At 38.9% G+C, this 20,000-nt stretch overlaps 1 protein-coding gene across 6 annotated transcripts in view; it reads left to right on the top strand.

Moving 5' to 3' along the window:
• The window catches only part of LOC145246074 (cilia- and flagella-associated protein 99-like), a 697,934-nt gene that overhangs the window by 585,757 nt on the left and 92,177 nt on the right, over window positions 1-20,000 (top strand). For all 6 annotated transcript variants that reach the window (XM_080107923.1, XM_080107924.1, XM_080107928.1 and 3 more), the window contains one exon: window positions 2,620-2,678. In XM_080107923.1, the coding sequence (XP_079964049.1) occupies window positions 2,620-2,678 (59 nt within the window). The remainder of the gene's footprint in view (window positions 1-2,619; window positions 2,679-20,000) is intronic.

The following is a 20,000-nucleotide window of genomic DNA, read 5'->3' as shown; positions in this document are numbered from 1 at the left end:
ATATATGTATATATATATATATATATATACTGCGTATTTAGGTATTATGTTTTTATTTAGACAAGTATTGTTAAATATCACGAAGTGTTTTTGCTTAATGAGCTTTTTTATGTAATTTTTCAATGTTTCGAATTTTCGTTCTTATTCATCGATCAAATCTGTGCAAGTTTCATAGTCGTCTTCGTCCATCTGTTTTTTTTCTTTGGGTTATTTTTTGCAAGTACTTTCGTCTGAATTTCATCAGTTGTCTTCAGGCAGTTTTTGGTTACTGTTCATTTAAAACCTGGATGCTTTTATGTTCTTCAGTTAAAATTACATACTTGTCTGGATAAAATAATATATATATATATATATATATATATATATATATATATATATATATATATATATTATCATTATTATTATTATTATCATTATTATTATTATTATTATTATTATTACATTTTCGCCCCAAACAAGGCACAGTGCTTCAGGGACATAAGTTGCAGGGATACTATGTACGGAACTGAGCAACAAGATATCTGTTCACATTACACTTGAACTTCTGCATGTCAGTACAGTTGGGAAAACGGGAACCCGGAAGGAAATTCCAAAGTCTAGCAGCTCTAAGGAAGAAGCTATTAGACTAGACTGTTTTTCTACATCTAGGGATCTCTACTGTGTAGGGGTGGGACTTTGCTGCTTTTCAGGTTTGTTAGGGGTATTTACATTGAGGAGGTACAAGAACATGGTGAAAATATTTTTATTCAATATATTTCACCTTTATTAATACCAATCCTTTAATTTATGAAGCTTGATGTAGCTATAGAGCATATCACAAATAAATGTCAAAAAGTCTAGTTTCCAAATTCCAAGATATTGTCCATATTATCGTTTATTTCTTTAAGCATGTTATAATGTTCAATTCTTGACAGCACCTGTTTCGTAGTGCAGAATCATTCATGTAATTGTTTGTTTGTTTGTTTGTTTGTTTACTTGCCTCCTCACGAGGGCAGAGTTGGACACAAGGTCGGTTTTAAATGTGGGGGGGGGGGACCAGCTCCCCAAAAAGGAGCACTCTGATCAGTAACAAAAATAAAAAAAAAAATGTATCAGTCTTGAAGGATTATTCCTCCACTAACTGAGACCAAAAAAAATATTTTTTTGTTCACTCTGAAAATTTACAACCAAAACAGAAATAAACAAAAAATCAAGCACGAGGCCACTTAAAAATGGGGGGGGGGGTTATCTATGGTCATCTTCATCACTGCATCTCATTCACCGCAATACCTCAAGCACACCGGGGGTCGTCCTACCTAAATCACATTGTGTGTGTGTGTGTGTGTGTGTGTGTGTGTGTGTGTGTGTGTGTGTGTGTGTGTGTGTTTTGTTTTTTTTAAACATAAAATTTTATAAAAAATCGTTTGTTTGATTTTATTTCAATGGCTTGGGATGAGGGATAAAAGTCCAAAAAATACAATCAAAATGTTAGTAAGACCCTTCCAACCCTCTCTAGGTGGTAGAACGACAACTGTTTTTCGGCTTGGTGTTGGCCAAAAACAAGCATGTTGCTTTCTATATGGGGCTGAAATTCTAGACAGGATCAAAGAAGCTAGGGGGGGGGGGCTATGTGAAATTTCTCCAAGATTGCTTATTGGGGTAGCCGGGGACAAAAAAGAAAGGATCGGGGTGTGGGTATCAGATACTACACTTTGATCCTGGCCCGAAGGGCAAGAGTCATGTAATTATTATGTCGATTTTTTAATATATTCCTCTCTTACTCATCAAGAGAATAAGATCTCATCAACTTTAAAATAAAATAAAAGGAAGATCTATTTTTATTGGTTATTTTTTTTATTTACAAGGGAATCATCACTTATCAAGGCCCAGAGGCCACTCGAGGATAAGGGTTAAAGAGTGTACATGGTCAAAAGGACACTATCATAGTAATCACTAGAAGTGTAAATTTAGTAAAATTGGATAACTTAAGGGGAACGGCTCATCGGGAACTTGTTCACATTGGACTTGAAGACAGCCATATTGTAGTCAGCTGGAAAGCAGGCAAACGGAAGAGAGTTCCACAAGTGTGCAGTTCTAAGAAAGAAGCTTTGTTGATGGAATCTACGTTTAGATTTAGGCACAGATAAAGAGTGGGGAAATTATTGATAGTGTTTTCAGCCAAACAAGTGTTTCTCGTGAATGTTTGGCGAGGGGTGGGACCATAGATTGGAGCTCAGACGAGCACTTGCCATGAAAATAACGATAAAACAAAGATAGGCTCGCAACGTCTCTTTTGACATCCCCCACTAGGCTACGAAGTCTATTTTGAACTCTGTCAAGGCAGGATAAGGTATTCCTAGCAACTCCTGCTCAGGCGTGACAGCAATACTCCATCCTTGGACGTATCTGGCTCTTATATAGGTAGAGAATTGCATCAGCAGGTAGATATCTATTGGTTATTGTGATTCCTTTATTGTATTTCAGATGACCTCACATTTCCAAGACAGGTCTTAAGAAATTTTTGGAATATGACACATATTAACTGTTTTTTTTTTGTTTTTTTTAATTATTCATAAATTGTTTTATTTGTTTTTTACAAGCGTTTAAAAATTTTGCATGATTTTTTTTTTTTTTTTTCAGTTTTACAACCTTTCAATCTGACTCAGCCTCGGCCCAGAAAGCTTCCTGTTCCGGCCATGGTTTGTAATTTATGCATTTCGATTTTTTTATAATTATTATATTTCTCACATTCTTTAAGGGGGGGGGGGGTCAAAGTGAATACCGGAGTTCTCCATTCTCAATCTGCAGGCAGTTAAATTGTTGCCTAATCTTATAGCTACAAGAATCAGATACATCCCAAGATGGAGTACTGCTGCCACATCTTGGGAAGTCGCGCTCAGGGAACTCTTTGTTGTCTTAACAGAATTCAGAATCGACTTCGAAATCTAGTGGAGGATTATCTTTTACTCGTTACAGCCCTTTTCTCACAGAAGAGACCTTATTTTATATGAATATGAATATTAGTGCAAATACTAGCGGAGCATAATTTTTTTTTCTTGTCACTTTTGATGGGGCATGTACACTCGTTTTATTATAAAACTTTATAGAATATAGTTTTCAGCTCATATTCCATGCTTAACATTGTAAAGACTCCCTGATTGGTCCATATGATAGCCAATGAAGTCTAGCATGTTATGCATGGATCTGGTCTTCTTTGATAACAACAACCACCATACAAAACTTTAGTCTCATCAGCTGAATAAGTTATCCTCATCAGTAGAGCATAACTTTTTTTACTAACAATTCACCACTCATTAAGGCCCAAAAGTTACTCGAGGACAAAGATTAATGGTTTGTGTGAGGTCTGTAGTGAGAAAAAAACTTTGGGCTTTTTTATGCCAATTGCTAAAAAAATTATTACTTCAAGGTCAAAAATTTGTCAACAATAAGTGTTAGATGGAATAGTTTCTGACACAAAAAGCAGCAATTCTTCCCTCTTTGTCAGAAACATTGTTCATGGAATGTGAGGGCTAAAGGAAAAAATAAGGTAAGCACACTGTTGAAAGTAAATTCAAGATCTTGGTTGGATCTAGACTGAAATTGATTACTTGATGAGACAGTTTAACAAGAATTTGTTAACACTGGACTTGAAAACGATCATTCTGTAGCCAGCTGGGAAGTATCCCCGTGATATTGCGTTCCACAGACAGGCAGGTCATGGAAAGAAACTTTGCTCATGGAAGTTTCGTTTAGTTTTAGGTACACATAGGGAGTGAAGAAAATTATTTACAGTGGCTATAGCTAGACGAGTTCTTGTTGTGAATGTTTTACTAGAGGGAACAAGATATTGAAGTTCAGTGGCGAAAAAAACTAGCAGCCTCTCTCTCCTGTAAGAAAGAGACTTTGGAGAAGAGAAAAGAACATTTACCACTAGATTCTGAAGTCAGTTCTGTACTTTATCAAGATGTTGGATATTGACCGGGCAATGTGAAAAGGTGTGCTGGTCGATGATTTTTATGATTATTTAAGCCAAAAAGTTTTGTCAGCTAAAATATGTTTTAGAATAATAAAAAATATTTAGAATAAATATTTGTTTACATTAATTAATATAATAAATGCTGAATTAAAAAAAAAATGTTAGCATAACAATTTAGTTGACAGCTTAGAAATAATGACATAAAAAAATTTGGTGATTATCTTAGTGACGTATACTAATGACGTCATTTAGAGCGGGAAATTATTTTTTTGGAGATACGTGAAAATTAGAGAAAACAGTAGGAGCGAAGAGAAAGGTAGAAAGAGACGGTTAATGGCTCCGAGTAGAGAAGGTCAAAAATGGCGATAGTCAGAATCTGCGTGCAACTTTCCAAGAGGGGAAAAATCACTTTGGAATAAAAAGTTGCTGAAAATAAAACCCGAGGCTCTGTCGTTCTTGGGGAGAATTTTCATTGCAGATTTTCCATCAAGACATGATGCAAAATGGACCAAATATGTTTCCCGATGAGCCAGATGTTGAAACTCCAAATAAATGTTATTCGTTCTTTGTGTTCTAAAGGTATTTATGTATATTTTTGTCCCGTCCTGAACTGTATTTAAATGTACATACACACACAACGAACTTTAGATAGACGATCACACACACACACACACACACACACACACACACACACACATACACACACATATATATATACGTATACATACACTTACATACAATCACAACACTAGACGGTCATAGATACATGTATATCTATATATCTATAAAAGTGAACGTGTCTGCTTGTGTGTGTGTGTTTGTGTGTCTGTGGACATTTCCCTATGCAATAACTCTGTCAATTTTAAGTCTACAGACTCGAAATTTGATATACAAGGTACTAAAATTTGAGAAAATCTTTGTAACCCGTTCTCGGTCAGAAATTTGGCTGTTAAGGGGTCAAAGTTCGACGATTTGACCTTTGAGAACTCTACCAAACTCCTCCGCCAATTTATGATCTAAACACTTGAAATTTTAGATATAGGTTCCTTGGACATGGATCTAACTTAATCACTTGATTTGAGCCCAAACAATAAATTTTAACGGGTTATAATAGGGGTCAAAGTTTAAAAAAATTGACCGCTCTTTTTTTTTTTTTTTTTTTTTTGCTGAACATACACCTCAATACACCCGGGCAACGCCGGGCTGAAATGCTCTTATAATATAAACACATAAATATATACCCAGTTTACATCCACTAGATTATTACTGTCAGGGTAGAAACAAGTGTTCTGAGTGGCACCTCCTAAGATGTGGCAATAACATTCTATCTTTGGCCGTATCTTGATCTCATGCAGGTAAAGGATTTTATAATGACTTCTTACGGTATGGAAAAGTAAGACCCAGATAAAACTTTTGCTTATTCTTACGTTGTTAGGCAGATGTATGCAATCATGCTACTGATTTATATCTTTATTCTTACTATAACCAGAGGGGGGGGGAGCGGTGACTGAATGGATGTGCCAAGTTCCAGAATTAAGGCTAAATATTAATTAAAAGAAAGAACTGTAATATATATATATATATATATATATATATATATATATATATATATATATATATATATAATATATATATATAATATATATATATGTATATGTATATTTATATGTATATATATGTATGTATATGTATATATATATGTATATATATGTATGTATATATATATGTATATATATATATATATATATATATATATATATATATATATATATATATATATATATATATATATATATATATATATATATGAGCAAACAGTTAATAAAATCCATGGAATAATTCATTTTTTTCCCCCTTGTACACATTTTTATGAATTATTCCATGGATTTCTGCCTTTGGATTATTATGGACCATCTTCTTCCGATTACAAGATTTCCTTGGATCTTACTTGTACAATTGGAAATTCTTTTAACTTTCTTGAAGTTATACATTTGGATTTTACCGTCACTGGATTTTTTATCTTCCACCAGACTATCCATTCATGTGTAATCATCTTTTTCTTCACCATATTCCCTCTGCTTCACAATTTTTTTTGTTTTCAAGTAAGATCTTTGACTTGCTTGTTGTTTCATCAAATACTTCTGCATGCAAAATCCGATCCTGCATTTTGCTAATTCCTACACTCTGATGAGAAGGAAAGTATTTCTTCGAAACTCCGCGGATTAAGGACTATCCACTTATCTAGTGTTTCCTTTTCAGATTAAATATGTTTTTAACTCATTTCAAAGTGTTTTTTAACATGTTTTATTAACTGCTTGTTCATATTATAAGCTCTATTTCCTATTTGGTTTTATCGAGCTTTAACATCTGGCTGAGATAACTTTATAAATATTAATTCTTTAATATTTATAATATACTTTAATTTTACCATCTTGGATCATTTTGGTAAATTTAATTGTCATTTTTATTTTATATATATATATATATATATATATATATATATATATATATATATATATATATATACACAACATGATATATATATATATATATACACAACATGAATTGGATCAATAAAAGTGAAACATTCCAGAATCCAGTTTGTTTCACTTACGGTGTTGGCAACGTTCGTGTTGCCCCTCTTGTCTTTCTGAAAATAATTCTAACTAGAAAGATATCCAGGAAACCAATGCCAACAATAGAATCACCTGAAGAAGGTCGGAGGTTACATCGACCGAAACAGTGTTATCATAACGTTCAAGGCGGAAGCAGTAGTCCGAAGAATTCGAATAATACGAACAGATGCCAAACGGATGTAAGATCGAATGTGTTGATGATGAAGATGATCGTTATCATTGCTTACAGATTTGTATGTTAATGCCCTCCTCTCTCAGGCAGTGTCGCCATTCATATGCGTCTCAAAAAACGGAGAAAACTGCATTCTTTGCATCCTTTTCTTCTTCAGGCTGACAGATCATTTACAATTTTTGTATTATGCAGGTCCGATATTCAAATCGGTCCGATGACGTCACGAATTAACGATTCAGTCATAGGATAGCCTCAAGTCAGAAATGAACACATCATTCTTATCTACATATCTTTATTAGCAGGAAACCCGGCATTGCCCGGTCGTAAAATATGCTTAAACATGATATCTTAATTCATGCAGATTCGATATTTCTTATTATATTTATTGATTATTATATTGTACCCAATATATGGTGATAATTTCAAAAATAATCTTTTTATTAAAAATGAATTGAGTGCCATATCTGTACTAGCAGGCCGTCCTGCATTGCCTGGTTGTAAAATACGCTTAAAATCTTAACTCATGCAGCTTCCATATTTCTCATTATAAAGCCAATACTTTATTGATTATTATATTGTGCCCAATATATGGCGATGATTTTAAAAAAAAAATTTTTTAATTAAAACTGATTTGACTGCACAAGCAGGCAGTCTTGCATTGCCCGTTCATGAAACGTGCTTAAACGTGATATCTTAACTAATGCAGATTTCTGCTATATTTTTATATTCCAACCACCCCCTGCCTGACTTTCCTTTGCAAACAGACGCTACGCTAGACGATCTAAAAATCACCCCTGCTCAGGTGCATGCTATCATAAAAAAACCTTGACACTTCAAAAGCATGTGGACCCAATCTCATCCCAGCTGTGCTATTAAAAAAATGCTCAGCCGAAGTAGCTCCAGTTCTCTCCAAACTCTATAACAAATGCCTTAATGAATCTTGCTTTCCAGGCTGTTAGAAAACTTCTTCTGTGGTACCAGTATTAAAGAATTCTGGCGAAAGAACTGACCCATCAAATTATCGCCCCATTAGCCTCCTCCCACTTTTTGCCAAAATATTTGAGACCATAATTAACCATGCTCTAGTTCATCACCTTACAAATGCTAAACTTCTGACTGACAAACAATATGGATTTAGACAAGCCCATTCCACAGCAGACATCCTCACTGTAATCTCTGAACATATATACCATTCACTGGACAAAACGTGGGAGGGCAGAGCGGTAGCTCTAGATATATCTAAGGCTTTTGACAGGGTATGGCATGAGGGTCTCCTCAGGAAAATCAGATCATACGGTATCACTGGTAGAATACTTAGCATAATTAAATCCTTAGATAAGAGAAAAATCCAGGTTGTCCTCGACGGTCGTACTTCTAAACAATATGATATAAATGTGGGAGAGCCTCAGGGGTCTATCCTTGGACCTCTATTGTTCCTAATATTCATTAATGACCTCCCCGACAAAATTGCCTCTTAGATGGGTATATATGCTGATGACACCACACTCTATAACAGGCATGACAGGAAAACAAATGAACACATATCTAAAGAAATGGCAAAAACACAAGAGGATAACCTCCAATCTGTAGTGGAATGAGGACAAAAATGGATGGTCACATTCAATACTGCCAAGACTAAAATGGTTTCCTTCAATAATTACAAAAAACCTTCTCTGCCACCAATAGCAATGGCCAGTGACTCTTTGTCTGAGAGTACATCTTTCAAACTGCTTGGCCTAACGTTCACAGGAAACATGAGTTGGAACAATTACATTGAAAGCATTGCCAGGACCGCTGCAAAGAACGTAGGCTCTCTCTACTGTGCTAGAAAACTACTAACACCCGAAAGTATCCTGTACCTCTATAAGGCCACCATTCGCCCATGTATGGAGTATTCCTGTCACATTTGAGCTGGTGCATCTGCTACTAGTCTCTAGCTCCTAGACAAGGTTCAAAAGAGAGTCGCCAATCTGATAGGCCCTGAACTGGCATCTAAGCTTCAGCCTCTGTCCCATCGACGAAACGTTGCATCCCTGTGCTTGTTCTACAAGTATTTTAATGGTAAATGCTCTGACGAACTGCAGACACTTGTACCCCCACGACGTAGACACCCTCGACAAACCCGACAGGCAGCTAAATCCCACCCCCACACAGTAGAGATCCCTAGATGTAAAAGATCTTTCTACTCCTGTACTCTTTCTACTCTGCTGTAAATCAACATGCTGTAAATCAACATGCTGTAAATCAACATGCTGCCACTTGCAATTTTGTAGACTATGCGAGCCTATTCTAGTCTCACGCAAAAACACGCGTTCACATCTCAAGCTATATTACTTGTCATATACATACGCGCAGAAAAACATATGTGCGCACGTCCACACACGTACATATATTCACGTTCACGTATATACACTCACATTCACGTGTATACACACACACACGCTGACGTACACACATGTACTCACATACGCGCACACGTATGCACACATGGGCAACGTCACTTCCCCCTTTCAAAGGAAATCCACACAATCTGATATAAATGAAACTGGAAGAATTTTATAAAACTATTTTAATATAAAGCTCTCTGATTGGTCAGTCAAAAACTCGTTTGCATTATCGCAACACGCTAAGCAAAATTCATGTAAATTTATTTCAGAAAAATCTGATATCCAATACTTTTACGTTTTTTAATTCATATGTTTCCTTAAATATAAACTTTCTAAACTTTAATTTTGTAATTTGTTGTGAAGGAACATAACTGGCTATACACCGGTTACAAACTGTATATATATATTGGACTGTTTGGCAGACAGCGGCAGACAGCGGCAGACAAGCAGTCGCAGTAAGACGGATAGTCTTACGTGTTGATTATCAGACTTTCTTCCCCATACTTGTTACTATGTACTTCTATTTACCTTAGGCGAGCAGCCTTACGTTTCTGTATTATAAATAAACCCCATTACACATACCACTCGGTGTAACTCACGTTTGTCTTTATTTCCTAAGTATTTAGGAATATAACAATGGCGACGAAAGGATGTTCTTTCTCTTAACAGAGATAAATTACCGTACCAAGGACTGTGTACAATGCAAGGATTTTTGGTTTTACGAAAAAAAAAAACTACACAAGGATTTTTGACCACGTGCGTCAATGAATTTAAAAATTTTTCCTACCTAAAGTAGCGAAAAGTACGGATTTTTCTTCGTAAAGAACTCACAAGAAATTATAGAAACATGTTCAAGGTAAAGTGGAATTTATATTTATTTTGACAAGTAAAAAAAAAAAAAAAAAAAAAAAAAAAATGGTCGCAAGTTGAATTCGAAACTACACTAAAGGATTACGAGTTTCGAAAGAAAAAATATAAATACAACGACTATTGTACCATTTTATGCCACGTGGGAACGGCAGCCATATATTTTTTTTTTTTTTGGAAAATTAATTGTTTGTTATTGCCTTTATATAAATAATTGGAACTATTTGTCGTGGGAAGTAAGAAATATTTTGTGTATGAACTTACGTTGTTGAAAAAAAAAAAAAAAAAAAAAAAAGAATTATTTTACAAAGCCTGTTGAATTACTATGGATGAACTTTGTTGAAACGTGTTGTGTCTGCATATTGCTACTAATTTACGATATACGTAAATTTACGATTTTTCTTTGGAATTATTGTGTAGAATTCGAAAAGACATTTTTGTACTAGAAGCTAACATGGAACAATTAGCAGAGTTAACTAAGGCTCTAGCCCTTAGCATCCAGGAACAGACAAAAATGACTCAACAATTTTTAGCGCAACAACAACAACAACAACAAATTCAACAACAACAGCTACAGCAACAGCTGCAACAACAACAAGAAAGAACACAAAAAACTTTAGAGGCACAACAAGAACAAACAAACATACTACAACGACAAATGTCGACACAGCAAAAGAATTTAGAAAAGCTAATTCTAACGTCGACCGGGAAGAAGACTAATTTTTCTGCCGAGGGTATTTCAAATTCACTAACGGAATTTCGTTACTCCCCGGATACTGGTGTTACTTTCCCTGCATACTACAGAAGATACGAAACAATTTTTACGAAAAGATGTTTAGACTGGACCGATGAGGAAAAAGTTACCCTGCTACTACAAAAACTGGGTACTGATGAAAACACCAAGTATGCAAATCTAATTCTACCAAAAAAACCGGAGGAGGTTTCGTTCGAGGAAACAATTAGTACCTTGTCGAAAATATTTGATAAAAGGGATAGCCTATTTCACTCTAGATACAAATGTTTGAACATTCAGAAGGCAGAAGCTGAAGACTATCTAGAATATGCTTGCACTGTGAACTGTTTATGCGAATCATTTAAATTGAATGAAATTTCCGCAGACCAATTTAAATGTTTAATCTTTGTACAAGGTCTCACAGCACCAAGGGACAAAGATATACGTTCACGGATCCTAACAATTATGGAGGCGGATCCTAACATAACATTGCAAAAAGTCACTGAAGAGTGTCAACGTCTGATTAACATAAAGAAAGACAACACTCGCATTGAAGAGAAAAATATTTTTAAGGTGCAGCAAGTAAAAAGGCAAGGGACCACAAGAAAGTCCAGGTTCCAAGAACACAGGATCCTTAAAGGATACAAAGACCCAAAGCTAAAGTGTAAATGTTGTGGTAGTTTAAGACACAACAATAAGACCTGCTGGTTTAGGAACAAAATATGTTATGAATGTGGTCTCAGAGGTCACAAGGGAACATACTGTGCCCAGAAGAAAAGACAAGGGACCGATAATGTAAATACGCTTCGCATGAATAAAGAAAAAAGCTGCGAAAGACGGAAATATGTTGATGTTCGGATAAATGGACATCTGGTTACATTGCTTCTGGATAGCGGTGCAGATATTAGTATTATAAATGAAGATATATGGAAAAGGATAGGTCGACCTGAATTAACGAAAGCCAGAAAGACGGCGAGAAGTGTGTGCGGCAAAAGATTAGAGTTCAAGGGAGAATTAAAATGCAAAGTGACATTCGCTAACCAGACTCATAAATCCAAAGTGTACGTCGTACCAGGAAAGAATACATGCCTGTTTGGGGTAGATTGGATTGTCCTGTTTAATTTATGGGAGAAACCCATAAATTCGTTTTGTAACGTTTTAACTGCAGAAAAAGCAAACCAAAGGGAAGACTTCCTGAAGGATTTGAAAACTGAATTTCCCAATGTTTTTGCCGAAGGACTAGGACTCTGTATTAAGACAGAGGCAAAATTTGAATTAAAGAAAAATGCCACTCCAGTATTCAAACCTAAAAGGAATGTGCCTTTTTCAGCGATGGACGCAATCGAAAAAGAGTTGGATAGACTTCAACAACTGGAAGTCATTGAAAAAGTTAACCACACAGATTGGGCAAGTCCAACCGTGTATGTAAAGAAAAAAAATAACAGAATAAGGGTCTGTGGAGATTTTTCAACGGGTTTAAATGACTGTCTATTGGACCATAATTATCCCCTTCCGTCCGCAGAAGATCTGTTCTCTAAGCTTAACGGAGGAAAAATTTTTTCTAAGATAGACCTCTCAGATGCTTACTTGCAAATTAAGATCAGCGATGAATGCTCCAAATACTTAGGCATAAATACTCATAAGGGCATTTTTAAGCTAAAGAGGCTTCCTTTTGGATTAAAGGTTGCTCCTGCTATTTTCCAGCAAATTATGGACACGATGCTGGCAGGGTTGGAATTTTCAATGGCCTACCTTGACGATATCCTAATTAAAAGTGAAAATTTGCAAGATCATAAGAAGCATGTAAAAGAAGTATTCAAAAGAATACAGGAATTTGGTTTTAAATTGAGCCCAGAAAAATGCGATTTTTTTATGAAAAAAATTAAATATCTAGGTCAAATAATCGACAAAGAGGGTCGAAGACCGGATCCACAAAGGACTGAAGCAATTGAAAAGATGCCTGCTCCAGATTCAGTGACAAAATTAAAATCGTTTTGGGGATTAGTTCAATACTATGCAATTTACATCCCTAACATACATAATTTAAGAGCTCCTCTTAACGAGTTACTGAAAAAGGGTGTTAAATGGAACTGGAATAAGGAATGTGAATCTGCTTTCCAAAATATCAAAAGATGTCTACTGTCAGACTTAGCATTGGCACATTTCAATCCAGAAAAGGAACTAATACTAGCAACGGACGCCAGTGATTACGGTGTTGGCGCTGTATTACTTCACAAGTATGAGGATGGTAGGACAAAAGCTATCGCCCATGCTTCAAGAACGTTGGTTGCAGCGGAGAAAAATTACAGCCAAATTGAAAAAGAGGCGCTGTCGATAATATTTGGAATTACAAAGTACAATCGATTTCTCCATGGACGATCTTTTATTTTGCAAACCGACCATAAACCCCTACTTACCATATTTCGATCAAAGAAAGGCATTCCCACACATACTGCGAATCGATTACAGCGATGGGCTGTAACCCTCTTAAACTATCAGTTTAAGATGGAACATGTATCCTCAAAAAAGTTAGGACACGCAGATGCATTATCACGGTTGATCCCTAAAAGAAGCGAAAGTTTCGAAGAAACGGTAATTGCTGCGCTTAAAGACGAAAGTGAATGTACAAGTTCAATGTGTAATATGATACGTGAACTTCCGGTAACTTTCGAAAAAATAAAAAAAGAGGCAGTAAATGACATTTTCATTAAGAAAATGAAAAATCAATTGGGATGGATAAAAAAAAATAAAAAAGGTAGATCAAACAACGCCTTTTTCCATCTGTGAAGATGTGCTCATGTATGGTGAGAGGATCGTAATTCCACTAACGTTACAGAGGAAAATTCTGAAGGAATTTCATACAGGTCATCCGGGCATTTCGAGAATGAAATCCCTTATGAGAGGATATGTGTACTGGCCTGGTATGGACAAGGAAGTTGAAAAATGTGTCAAGACATGCAGAGGATGTCAATTAGCAGCTTGAGATCCTCCAGTAAAAACGACGCCATGGCCAAAGACGGACCTACCCTGGTCACGTCTGCATATTGATTATGCGGGACCTATAAATGGTTATTTTTACTTGATTATTGTAGATTCTTTTTCAAAATGGCCAGAAATATTTAAGTTTAGACATCCAACAGCAAAAAACACTGTGAGTGCGCTTAATGAAATTTTTAGCCGTTTTGGAGTGCCAAAAACCTTAGTGAGCGATAATGGAACAGCATTTACTGCTCATGAATTCAAAGAATTCTGTGACTCACTAAATATTCTACATATGACAACACCTGTGTACCATCCACGATCGAATGGGTTGGCCGAAAAATTTGTAGATACGTTTAAAAGGGCACTTAAGAAAAATCTTACTACGGACACAGACGAACAATGTATTCAAACATTTTTAGCAATTTACAGGGTGACACCAAATCCTAATAATAATGTCAATTCTTCCCCGGCTGAGCTAATGTTTGCAAGAAAGATAAGATCTGTCTTCGATAGGCTGCTACCAGAGAAAAAGAAAGTTTTCAAAAAAGAAAACCTTAATACCAAGTGCTTCTCCCCAGGTGAAAATGTATATTTCAAAAATTTTCAAAATGGACGAAATCAGTGGGTTGAAGGTATTATCAAAAAAAGGATTGGGAGCATGGTCTATACCATCCAAGGATTAAGTTTGTCTGCAAAAGACACAGAAATCAAATACGTCCCAGACTGTCTCCAAATGTGGAAGAGACACCAATGGAAACATTGTGCGATATTTTTGATATACCAAAACCAGCGTGTGTACCGCAAACAATGAATATTTCGCCTGAACCGACCATACGGGCTGGACAGAAACCTTTACCCCGGGTAACGCTGACCAGAAGGAAAAGCGCAAGAAAGAGAAAAGTTACCAGGAGATTAAGCCCTGACCCTAAAAGGAAGAGGTATTTAAGCTAAAATCAGGAAGATTTCAGCTTCAGGGGGAGGTGTTGTGAAGGAACATAACTGGCTATACACCGGTTACAAACTGTATATATATATTGGACTGTTTGGCAGACAGCGGCAGACAGCGGCAGACAAGCAGTCGCAGTAAGACGGATAGTCTTACGTGTTGATTATCAGACTTTCTTCCCCATACTTGTTACTATGTACTTCTATTTACCTTAGGCGAGCAGCCTTACGTTTCTGTATTATAAATAAACCCCATTACACATACCACTCGGTGTAACTCACGTTTGTCTTTATTTCCTAAGTATTTAGGAATATAACATAATTATTACTCCAAATATAATTTAGAATAGGAATAGGAATATACTGACCAAATTTTAGGTAAAATCTGGAACCCTAATTAAAGTTATGAAGAATAAGGCCGATAGCCATTAGTCGCATGCTCTCGTGTAATGAATGAATGCGTGAATGTAGGATTGGCATGAAATTTTTAAAGATAAACTAAAATGACCGAAAAATGGGCTGAAATGACTTAAATAAATAAAAAGTAAATGAATTAGAATGACTTTTTAATGAACTTAAAGATGAATTGAATGACCTTAAGAATGAATTGAATGCTTAAAAATAACTGGAATTCTTCAAAAACAACTTGAATGATCTGGAGAATGGCTTGAATGGCTTTAAGACTGACTGGTTGTAAAGTGGGTGATCATTTTACATTAAATTAATACAGAAAAGTGATCCTCCACTTTATATCACAATAAGTACAGCATGTAGTAAGAACAGATACTACACTTTGATCTTGTTTATATATTTTATTGAGAAAGAAAAAATTGAACATAAAAAACGTACAAAAAATTCAATTCAACAAAATTAGGCACAAGGTCCTACAAGAAATTGGGAGGGGGAGGGTACAGGGTCTTTTTGACTATGTAACAGATGAGACTTTGAAGTCTTACTCTTGACTGGCAACATTTACCAAAATACCTCAATCACTCTGTGGATCCTAATCTAACTAATAACCCCAGCGTTCAATGTAAAATTTAACTATGTACAATTTGTATATTCATTTCTGTATGTTGTGTGTGCATTTTTTTTTTTTTTTTTTTTTTTTTGTGTGTGTGTGTATGTGTGAGAAAATAAAGTTCGATTTCATTAGAAAGAGTTCTTGAATTAAATGGCATAAAATGTTCGTGGAGTGGGAAAAAACTAATGAAAATGTTCATTTCAAAAATAAGGAAAAAACTACTAATGTGTTGTTAGTAAGACCCCCCTGTACTATTCTATGTGGCTAGATCCCCCACTGTTTTCCGGGGAACCGAAAACAAGCAGAGCATCCCTAATGGGGTTTGGGGAAGTCGCCTTAATGGAGGTGGGAGAAAATAAAGCAACGGATGGAGGGGGTAGGAAGGTGACCTCTGAGTTGGGGGATGACCGGGAGCATCAGAAAATAAAGATGAGGAGCAGGGGGGTTGGGCAGACTCAGAGGTTCTCTAATACCAAAAAATAAAATCAGGAACAGGATCTCATTTGTACCACCAGTCAAGAGTTACTTTACTGAACTTATAATGCTAACCTAGGCGGGATGGGTTCCGTAGGACCCAGCACCGCCCATGCCATGCCTAAGGAGGGAACACGTATTGAAACTTGGCTCCTCGACGGATGCACAAACTAGTGCTGTGCACCCACCTCTTGTCAAATTCCACTCTAGGCAACCTCTTCCAATCGCATCTGATCTTTACTTTAAGCAAATGTTTAAAGTAAACGATCAGATCCCGATCAGGAACAGATGTCCCTTCGTGGACCAACTTGAGGCGCGCGATCCAAATGGTCATGCGCGCTACTGCTAGGATCGCCAGGAAAACCAAACTTTCCTCCCTGGGGAACGGCGGCTCCATGTTGTACACAAAAGTTCCTACGTCGAGATCGAGCAGACACTCGGCATCGATGCGAGCTGTTACCCCCTCGACGTACCTTAATAGGGGCTGTATCCGGCTGCAACTAAAAAATGCGTGCTCGATTGTTTCGGGCTCGCGTTCGTCACAGCACGGACAGAAGCGGCTGGTATGTTCTTTATACCGGAAAAGTATGTCGAAGAGGGGCAGCGCATTTCGGACCAGTCGCCAAGTCAGGGAGAATTCCGAGTTATTCAGAATCTCCCGTCCCGGCGCCCAACGCCATTGAGAACGGACAACCTCCATCGACCATCCCATCCGCCTACAAAGTGGATCCTTCGCGGTTCCCTCCACTAAATCCCGATACAGTTTCTTCCTTGGCTGATCGAGGACATTGGTCCCCGGCAAAGCTCTAAGAGCGGTTCGGCATTCGGAGAAGAACTTGGACTCCCCCTTCGGTCTACGACGACCTTCTACCGAAGGGTTGGGTTTGAGATTGGGAAACGAGTTCTCAACCACAGGGACCCAAGGAGCGTCTCCTTCAAGCGAACGACCCAGGAAAGCCAATCTCTCGGCGTTTCTATGACACAAGAGACTGGGCTGACCCAGGCCTCCCTCGCTCGGATTTTGAACACAGACCTCTCTGCAGACATAATGCTTACCCTCGTTCCACAAAAGTGAATCGAGGCGCCCTTGTAAGCGGGTTAGTCGTTCTGCAGGGAGAGGAAGTACAGACAAACGGTAAAGGATGAGCGGAAAGACGTATGTAGCACACGCCTCCGCCCGACCCTTCAAGGACAATTTCCTTCCAATCCAAGTCTTTACTGACGATTTGACCTTAGACTGTACTTCCGACCAATTCTTTTCCAGCTGAAGTCCCGGTCCAAACCAGACACCGAGAATGCGGACCGGTCCATCGGTCCAGCTGAAAATACCTGGAAGCGAGTTTACCCCGGTCCAGGCCCCCAACCGCAGGCCAACAGACTTGCTATGGTTGAAGATGGCCCCTGTTACTTCTTCGTATCGAGCGAGCGCCTCGACCACCGCTTGAACATCCGTGAGGCAAGACACGAACACGGTGACGTCATCGGCGAACGCGGAAACCCTGGCTCGTGTGCCTCCAGGGAGAGCTATTCCGCGCAGGACTGGTGTAGCCGCCTCGTCCCTTAACTTGCGAAGGAGGGGTTCCAACGCCAGGACATACAACAGAGGCGACAGCGGACAACCCTGTCGCACCGACCGAGAGACAGCGAATGACTCCGACAGCTTACCGTTGATCTGCACCGCTACCATCGGCCTGTCATACAGAACAAAAATCCACTTGCGGAAGCCCGGATTAAATCCGGCGGCCTCTAGCACAGATCCTAGGAACCGATGGTCGACCCTATCGAATGCCTTGGATTGATCCAAACTGATCAGCGCGGCTTCGGCGTCGTCTTCTGTCCCCTCTATGATCGAGCGTATCAAGTGCAAATTGTCTTGAATCGATCTCCCCTTCACAGCATAAGTCTGGTCCGGTTCGATCAAGTCAGTGATGACAACCTGCAAGCGATTCGCAAGAATCTTTGCCAAAATCTTTAACTCTGTGTTTAGCAGAGTCAAGGGCCTAAAATCATCAAAGTTTTCCCTCCCACCATGCCGTTGACCTTTCCTCAGCAATGTGATCACACCCTTGGTCACCTGTCCAGGGATGGAACCCTGGGCAAACCAATGGTTGAACATATCCTTCAGAATAGGGACCAACATGGGCGACAGCCTCAAGTAAAACTCGTAGGGTAAACCATCAAGCCCCGGGGATTTGTTATAGCCGACCTGCTTCAACGCAGTAATGACCTCATGTTCAGTAATAAGACCATCACAGCTAGCCGCCCGAGCCGCCGTGAGGCGGGGCGAGTCAGCCAAATAGCTGCCAAACTCATCAACCCTGAGTCCGGGTAGTTGGGTGAAGCGCACCGATAGATGCTCCCGAAACCCCTCGCAGATCTCCCGAGTCGATACTAAGGGGTGTCCTTCCAGGTTATGTACTTTACGAATGTACCCATCCGAACCGCGCCTTAAAGCAGCCTTACGCTCAACAGCGTCAACATTCACAGCCTCGTTAGAAACTTTGTTTAACCTAGCCCTAACTACTTGACCTTCATACCTCTCGCTAGCCAAGCAGTTGAGATCTTGTTTAGCTAGTGCTAACTCTAGGGGTCCCCCCCCCTCCACCGCCCGGGTCAGCTTATCCTCTAAACGCTTCTTTGCCTTAGCCTTATCTATCGCGAGGCGTTGGCTATACTGGACAGAGAAGCGCCTAATTTTGGCCTTGAGACTAACCCACCACTTACTCCCTGTAACCGCCCCCACTAAAGCCCGCTGAATTAGCTCAGTGACCTTCAACCGGTAGTCCTCCAGCTCCAACAAGGTGCTGTTGAACTTCCAGTATCCAGCCAGTTTAGGCCTAGCGCTTAAGCTCAAACGGGCCATAACAAGTTTATGGTCCGAGTGTCCTAGCAAGTGGAACGTGGGGCAAGATAGGAAGTCTACATCGCCTCTTCTAACTAACATCCGATCCAAGTAAGTGCTTGGATGGGAAGGCACTACAGGATGCCACGTCCACATCTCCCGCCCCGGATGATCCAGACGAAATCTGTCGACGAGATCGCACGAGGCCATCAGGTCAGACAGACTGCTGTCACACCACGCCGACCCGCTAGTCCCCCCGACCTTATCTATTTTGGGATCAAGGATTGCATTCCAATCCCCCATTAAAACTAACCGTTCCGGATCCACTAAGAAGCCCTCCAACCGTCGAAAAAAGGTTGCCCTCTCTACAGCAGCATTGGGAGCATAAACAGCAACAATCCGAAAAACACTACAATTAACAGCAACATCAACAACAAGCGCCCGCCCGTCCTCGCCTGCGTGAACAACATTCACCGACGCTGACAGAGTGCGACTCACTAGCAAGGAGATTCCACGACTATAGGTATTGCCATATGCTGAGTAGACATCGTAATCGTTTACCAGCACCTGACAATCCCCGTCACAAACAAAGTGGGTCTCCTGGATAGCGGCAATATCTACCTTGAGGGACACCAAGTCTCTCACAACGCGCGAGGCCTTGCTTCGACACCTGATGCCCCTCACATTCAATGTAGCCAAGTTCAAAGACATGATCACTTACCTCAAGCACTGTCACAGACGGGTCTGAAATCCTGGGCAGTGAGGACATGGCAGGCCTGGCCAAGGCTGCCGGTAAGTAAATCCGATGAAGGTGATCCATCCTTGGCCACGCCCCCCACGTCCAGGGGGAAGGTTAGTTTGAGTGCCCTGTATAGCGATGGGTGTACATACATGGGGATTCTACCCTCACATTTAAAGAAAATGTTGGTCAGTGAAGGATGGTCCCTATCCACCAGCTGCTGGCCTGGGATCGCATTCTTCGC

The sequence above is a fragment of the Euprymna scolopes genome, chromosome 23, assembly GCF_053919585.1.
Source record: "Euprymna scolopes isolate OS-2025 chromosome 23, ASM5391958v1, whole genome shotgun sequence".
Taxonomy (NCBI): domain Eukaryota; kingdom Metazoa; phylum Mollusca; class Cephalopoda; order Sepiida; family Sepiolidae; genus Euprymna; species Euprymna scolopes.
The sequence above is the reverse complement of the archived record's forward strand: the minus strand, read 5'-3'. Positions and strand labels throughout refer to the sequence as shown.